The sequence below is a fragment of the Carya illinoinensis genome, chromosome 4 (genome assembly GCF_018687715.1).
Source record: "Carya illinoinensis cultivar Pawnee chromosome 4, C.illinoinensisPawnee_v1, whole genome shotgun sequence".
Classification (NCBI taxonomy): Eukaryota; Viridiplantae; Streptophyta; class Magnoliopsida; order Fagales; family Juglandaceae; genus Carya; species Carya illinoinensis.
This window is the reverse complement of record NC_056755.1, coordinates 40,814,657-40,822,179: the sequence shown is the minus strand read 5'-3', so window position 1 is coordinate 40,822,179 and position 7,523 is coordinate 40,814,657. Positions and strand designations below refer to the sequence as shown.

Below are 7,523 nucleotides of genomic sequence, written 5' to 3'. Positions count from 1 at the left end.
AAATGTACACGACAATAATCTTCTCTGCACTCACATCAGGATCTAGCTAGCAAATTATCACAATATGCAAATGCATGTAAAGTGAAACGAATTGACCTAATTGCTAAAAATATTGGTCAATATTTAGTTTTCATCAAACACCCATTTTAACAAATAATAATACCATTAATGATGATCATAATAATTATAATATTAATTATCATAATAACATTAATAATAATACTAATAATAATAATAATAATAATGACCATAATAGACATAATGCTAATGCTTATACTAACTTGAGCCATTAAGGAAGAAAGTCAAAAAAGGGACCAGTTCTAATAGATAAACATGTAATGCAAAGAAAGGAATGATATTTGAGAGACAGAAAGTGATAGTTTGGTCAAGGGGAGTTGTTAGCTTTGGATGGGTCTCAAAGGTGTTGAATGAGGGTTTGACTAGTATAAAGGTAGAAGGTTGATAATTGTCTTATTTTCTTATATCTGAGTTTTTGCGATGCTCAACCAATGATGACTGTACATGTGTTCGACTACATGCAATATGTTAGTTTCCATGATTTCCACATCTTTGTTGATCATCTTTTTAGGGAAAAAAATAACTTTTCCTATTTCATGTCATTGTAAAATAACTCATTACATGGGTTGTTTCATTTTCACTCTTAAATTAGGCATCTATTGACTCTACTGTTAAGATTCCAAGCAAAAGATCAGGATCGGGTATTGGCGGGGTGATATGACCAACCACCGATTGGGCTGACAGTTGTGGGAGATGTTCGTGTTCACCACCTTTCTCTGTAAAAGTGATCAAGTAGAACTGTGGATGGGACTGTTGGTGAAAAGTCCTGAACTAATATGAGATTTTGACTTGGTAGCTGTTGGTTTTAGTGAGAGTAGAGTCCTCAAATAACTTATACTAGTGATATTTATCTTTTATATAATTAGTAGCTCAGTTTGTAATAGATATGATTTGTATAATGCACCACCCAATGTAAAAAGATATTATATGATTGTTGGTATTCATTTGACGCAAATTTGAAATTTTTGAATTGAAGAGAAATGGTTAATGATATTTTTGTTGACGCATGGATTAAATGGTCATGTCTATCAGGTGCATTTGGATGAATGGAGAAAGTATAAATGAGACGTAGTAACCCATTAAGAATATTGGGTTACTAGGTTATATAAAATTCGATTTTCAGATTTTTCCAGCGATTTTTTAATCGTCGTCAATAGTTTTAAAAAACTATTTAATCACAACGTTTCCCGTACTTGAAAAGAGGTGGCAAGCTATATTGCAGCAATTAGTTAATCTGCAAAATCATATGGCAGCGATTTTTATATCGCTAGCATATACCGGTGAAACAGTCCATGATTTGGCAGCGATACGTAAATCGCTGCCAAATCATATTGCAACGATTTAGGTATCGCTGCCATATGGATAGCAAACCAGGGATGTGATATGGCAGCAATTAAGAAATGCCGCCATATCATTAGCCAGCGATTACTATAGTCGCTGCGATATCATTTTCTTAATGGCAAGGTATATGGCAGCGATTACACAATCGCTACTAAATTATATGGCAGCGATTTATGTATCGCTGCCATATAGTTTTTAAAACAATAAACCTATTTGGCAGCGATTAAAAAACCGCTGCCAAATAATATAGCAGCAATTTTTTGGTCACTGCCATATGATTTTCAAACAGGGACATCATATGGCAGCGATTTTTGAGTTGCTGCCATACGCTTATGAAAATGTGAATCGATTTGGCAGCGATTACAGAAGCGCTGCCAAATAATATCACAGCGATTTTTGTATCGCTGCTATATCATTTTGAAACCAGGACTGGATATGGCAGCGATTAAGAAACCCCTGCGAAATAATATAGCAACAATTTTTGAGTCGCTGCCATATGGTTTTTAAATCGAAACTGATTTAGCAGCGATTACAAAAGCGCTGCCAAATGATATGACAGCGATTTTCTTATTGCTGCTATATCATTTTGAAATTGGGACTCGGTATGGCAGCGATTAGAAAATCGCTACCAAATAATATCGCAGCGATTTTTTAATCGCTGGAATATCAGTTTACGGTTTTGAAACTCTATAGCAGCGATTCAAAAATCGCTGTCAAATATGGATCATTTCACGGCGATTTTTTTATTTCGCAGTGCTATATATAAAGTGGAAGAATAGTAGCGGCGAAGTGGCAGCAATTTAATAATCCCTGGTATATGGATATAGCGGGGATTTTTATGTTTTTGCCAACGATTTTAGGTCGTCGGGAAAAGGCCATTCTGTTGTAGTGAGATTTCATGCAGGGAGAGACGTATTGAGAGCCTTGAATTTCATGGCTGGACGGAAACTGATCGAGCCCCACTTGATAAGCTCAAGATCACTGATCAGCTCCCTCATCTTCTTTTTGTTATTTTATATAGAGACAGTATTACCATATGCTGACAAGAAAACCGCCAGTTCATACGTGGAGCAGCCCTTTCTCTGTCTTTTATGCAACAAACGTGGAATTGAGGGTACGCGCGCGCTGATTGAATGATTAAGATCTCCTTAAGTTGTTATCTGAATTTGAGGATTTCAAGCAAAGAAAAATTGATGTATAAATTATGTTTTTATTTCTCTCACACTTACACCCATAAATGCATATAAGAACTTAAAAAGTTTTAATTTCAAATAAGACCAAAAAGTAAAGCACGCATATTCATAAACATGATTGAGAAATAACACTAATCGGATGATGATCATTGCGTAGAAGATGATGATATCCATTTGATCACTATCACGACGCAAATTCTCATATCTTCGAGGGAGGGCCAGGCGGCCCTCAGCTAGCCAGGCTGTGAAGAAGAACAAGAATGCCCCCACACCCGCGGCACAAAGGAATTAATTGTTCCTGGCTTAATTATTTGTCCCTCATGCGGACCGGGTACTAAAAAGTTTAAGTGGCATGTGACCACTGAATTAGCTTTCTTATTGTTTAGTACCATGAAGTGAAGAGTAGTAGCTAGCCAGCCAGCTAGCTAGCCGGCCCACCGTTATTGCACATGCATGCATGAGCTTGCGTAGCTGTATTACTAGTACTGCTTCATATTGCAAGTTAAGAACGTGAACATGATGCATGTTGGATTTCATGCATAAAACACATGCATGACTCTCTATATATCTCCATATTTGGCGTCTCGTTTAGTTTGGAAATATGAGTAATACCATATATCAGGGAATTTTAGAGTCCCTGATTCCTTTTAGCATGCATATTTTTGCTTCTGGCTAGTCGATCTTATTGTGGGTATAATTATGGTAAAACATGAGCTGGGAATGTTGATCCCAGGGACTAATATGCAGGGTGCTTTCACAAAAGAATATGCATAAGCTATCATGAGTACAAATGATGATCAAATTAAGAAATTGCCTCTTTAAAACAAACACCTATAATTATTACATACGTACCAATAATTTATTATCACTAGGTGGAGGCCGTAAAATGATCATCTTCAGATATTGATGTGATCTCATATAATAATCACCATCTCCAACCCATATAAATAATTTAACTTAGGTACGTACGTACGTAATTTATAGCTTCATTGATTCCGAGCTTAGCTATTCACAGAAAGCAAGTTATACGGCTTGTTTGGTTATGGATTTTTTCAAAACTTTTAATGTTTTTTTTTTAATTTTAAATTCTCAAATAAAATATCTTCAAATCTTTAAAAAATAATCATTTCAACTTTTTATTAAATTATTACCCAAATACGTACAAATATCAAAACAACTCTTATAATACCAAAATAAAAACTACTATTAAAAATTAACATCACTATATTCCAATAACTTTTCAACTTATTCACTTTTGCAAACTATAATACAAAAATTATTTTCTAAAAACATTAATTTATTCAAATTTCTCAAACATAATTTCAAAAATGTTCTCTTTCTGTCATTTGGTATATGTGGCCAAAACATACTTTTTGTCGCCGCCAGAATTAATTGTTCTTACTGACAAATTTTTTCTCGTCAAAGGTGATCTTGCAGCAAAAAGTCCGATTTTTTTTTTTTTTTTCCTATGACATTGTTTGTGGCATTAGTTAAGTAGTTGTCACCAGCATAGATTTTGGGAAAAAAAAAAAAAACTCGTAGGAAATAGGCAAATATGTTGTAGTGTGGGAGTAGAGAGGGATATTTAATTAAATTAAGATGTTCTTATGCGCACATTCCATAAGGAATTGAGGAAAACAAATAATAGGACACTAACATATAAACGTTACTTTATTGCCAACTAGCAAAGTTTGTCATTTGCCTTTTGAGCTTATTAGATTTAGAGCCCCATGTTCACGTGTTCTGCTTTTTGGCGTCCTTGCTTGGCGTCTTGCTGTATGTCTTCACGATTCCTATATAACACCCTCTTCCCTAGTGCAAAGACTTCACCACTAGTACTCTTATATTCTTAGCTATTTCTCTCTTTGTTCAGAAAGAGAGACACCCAAAAAGATGGAATCCTCTAATGCCTATGCTCTCTTTCTCATTTGCATTCTCTTCATCTTCTCAGCCACCCCTATAGTTGGCTGTGCATTCTGTGGTACGGCCCCACCAAAGCATACCAGTCCACCCATGGTAAAGCCTCCAATACCGGCCCCACCAAAGCATACCAGTCCACCCATGGTAAAGCCTCCAATACGCCCACCCCCAATCAAGCTGCCACCGGCGACCCCTCCTCCGACAGTCATACCACCCGGGATTCTCCCTCCCATTGTCATACCACCCGGGATTCTCCCTCCCATTGTCATACCACCCGTGATTCCCATTGTCATACCACCCGTGATTCTCCCTCCCATTGTCAAACCACCTGTGACGCCCCCTCCAGTTACACCGCCGCCGCCACCACCAGGGAAGGAAACATGCCCCATTGACACGATGAAACTGGGTAATTGTGTGGATCTTCTTGGTGGTATGGTGCCCAATGGGCTTGGGGACCCGGTGGTTAACGAGTGCTGCCCGGTTCTGCAAGGACTTATGGAGACTGAGGCTGCGGTTTGCATGTGCACCACTCTCAAGCTCAAGCGTCTCAACCTTAATATGTTTGTTCCACTTGCTCTTCAGCTCCTTGCAGTTTGTGGGAAGACAACCCCTTCTGGATACACCTGCCCTCTGTAGAAATGAGTTAGGTGCCGCACTTATCTCCAAACCATAATTCCTAAGATTTTTCTGCAGGTTTAATCATAAGGAGCTACCTGATGATCATGAGTTACTTATAAGGAGGCAAAATATTTATTTCTGCTTCATGATCTTATATTGCTATATTCATAAAAACAAAGCGTTAATTAAACAACAATCTGAACCAACCAATTTCTTTAACAAAAATGGTACTCTTGTTTTTCTTGTTCTTTTTAAGTACTACATATATATATAGCATCTATAAGTACAAAACTACTTTTTATTTAGAATAATATAGATAATTTAGTTATTCTCTTGAACTATGGTGATATTCAAATATATAGACAAGCTAGCCTTCAACATACATAATATTTCTTTGAATCATGTGTATATACGCTGGGAAGAAATTGGCTCATTGGATCGACGAGTTGTATTGGATTGCAGGTTGCTAGAATGATGGCTGGACAGACGGAGGCGACTGCATGAGAGGATGTCGAGCAACCCTTCCCCCATCATTTTCAATCTCTCTATCCGAAGATCTTATCCTTTTCTTGATCTATATGTATTCTGATGTTTGGAAACATGAATATTGCAAACCATTTGCTTAAAATTAAGGGATTGTTGCATGTCATGTGTATAATTTGTACGTCTTAGGCAAGGAATTGCAATCAAACCTGCTTTCCGAGTCTAATGCATGACTTCTAATCTTCTATTGGATTAATCTGATTGATCACTTTGTTTTATATCTTCTTCCATGTTTGTTAATGGTAATAAATATATATATATATATATATATATGTATGTATGTATGCATGTATGTATGTATGATGATACCCCCAGAAAAAGGAGGGAAAACTAAGGGTGTCAAATCGTGTTAACGGGTCATGTTCGTGTCGTGTCAAAGCATGTATATTATGCTATATAGATAAACCCTAACCCGACCCGTTAAGCTTATCGTGTCAAAATCTCAAACCCTAATCCAACCCGTTAACATAATGTGTCGTTTCGTGTCAACCCGTTTTGACCCATTAGTGAATATTATTAAATAAGTTGACACGAAACAATATGACCCGTTTCAAACTGTTTATGTAAATGGGTTAAATATGTCTGAAATTAACCAATTTGACTTGATTAAATTAAACATAATTTTCTATAAATATTAAAATCACAATATCTATAAAAATTATAAAACTAACTACAAGTCTAAAATTACAATCTAAATAATAAAAATATCGAAATTAAAATTCTAACAATTTTACTTTTAGGTAGAAGGGTATAATTGTAACTTTAACTTTCTTAACATGTCATAACGGGTCAAAACGGGTTGACCCGTTAACAAATCGTGTCTTAACGGGTCAACCTGTTTTGACTCGAACCCGTTAAGACTAAACTCTAACCCGCCATTATTGTGTCGTGTTCGTGTTGGGTTAACGGGTCTTGTAACATATTGTCATCCCTAGGGAAAACATAGAGAGAGTGTCTTAGCTAACTAGGATAAACAATTAGTTAAGATATATCATGCGCGATTCATGGATATATTGCTCTTGTTGCCAAGATGACTAACACAAGGGGGGTGAATTGAGTTGTATTAAAAAAATAATAATTATAAATAAAATATATAATATAAAATATAAACAAAATATGAAATAACAATAAATATAAAGAGTAAGGGTAAGGGAGAAGCAAACTCAGTATGTTAACGAGGTTCGACCCCACTGCCTACGTCCTCGCCTCAAGCTACCCCTTGAGAATTCCCAAATTCACTATTTAACCTCTTTCAGGTGGAGATAGAAACCTATTACACCTTTGAACAACACCGCTACAAAGGATCCGTGTAAAACACCTTCTACACTTGCAATCATATTACACGTGGTGATTCAACTATTCCCCGTGTAGAATACTTTCTACACGCACAAGGGTTATACACACCCTTTTTCTGATACAAGAGCTGATAGTGGGTAGGTTATCAGAAAACATTCATCAATGAGTGAAATAAGAACAATATAACGCAAATTATATCTTTCAAAATGAACAAAGATTAAGGTTCAACGCTTAGAGAAGAGAGAATGAAAGTTTTGAATGAATGTTGTATGCTTTTGGTGCTGTAAATGTGAAGCTCTCAAATGATCTATTTATAGGCATATGAGACTTCATATTCAAATTAAAAAAGATTCACATGTCAAAAACAACATCATTCACTTTTTCAAAAAATTCAAATAAAAGGTTCTTCTTTTTCAATTGTCAAAGACAACATCATTCACTTTTTCAAAAAAATCAAACCTAATATTTTACTTTTGGCATATGACAAAAGGAGCACACTTTCCTTTTCAAAAAATTCATACCTAATCTTTTACT

At 35.8% G+C, this 7,523-nt stretch overlaps 1 protein-coding gene across 2 annotated transcripts; it reads left to right on the top strand.

Annotated features, from left to right (window-relative positions):
- Positions 1 to 4,429: 4,429 nt before the first annotated feature.
- On the top strand, positions 4,430 to 5,911 carry LOC122307636 (36.4 kDa proline-rich protein-like). 2 transcript variants are annotated; one of them, XM_043120646.1, is made up of 2 exons: positions 4,430 to 5,175; positions 5,613 to 5,911. In XM_043120646.1, the coding sequence occupies exon 1, from the start codon at positions 4,506 to 4,508 to the stop codon at positions 5,166 to 5,168; it is 663 nt and encodes a 220-aa protein (XP_042976580.1). In that variant the 5' UTR covers positions 4,430 to 4,505; the 3' UTR covers positions 5,169 to 5,175; positions 5,613 to 5,911. The 2 variants fall into 2 exon arrangements, with proteins under 2 accessions (XP_042976580.1, XP_042976581.1); XM_043120647.1 differs by having other exon boundaries at positions 4,430 to 5,179.
- Positions 5,912 to 7,523: the final 1,612 nt, after the last annotated feature.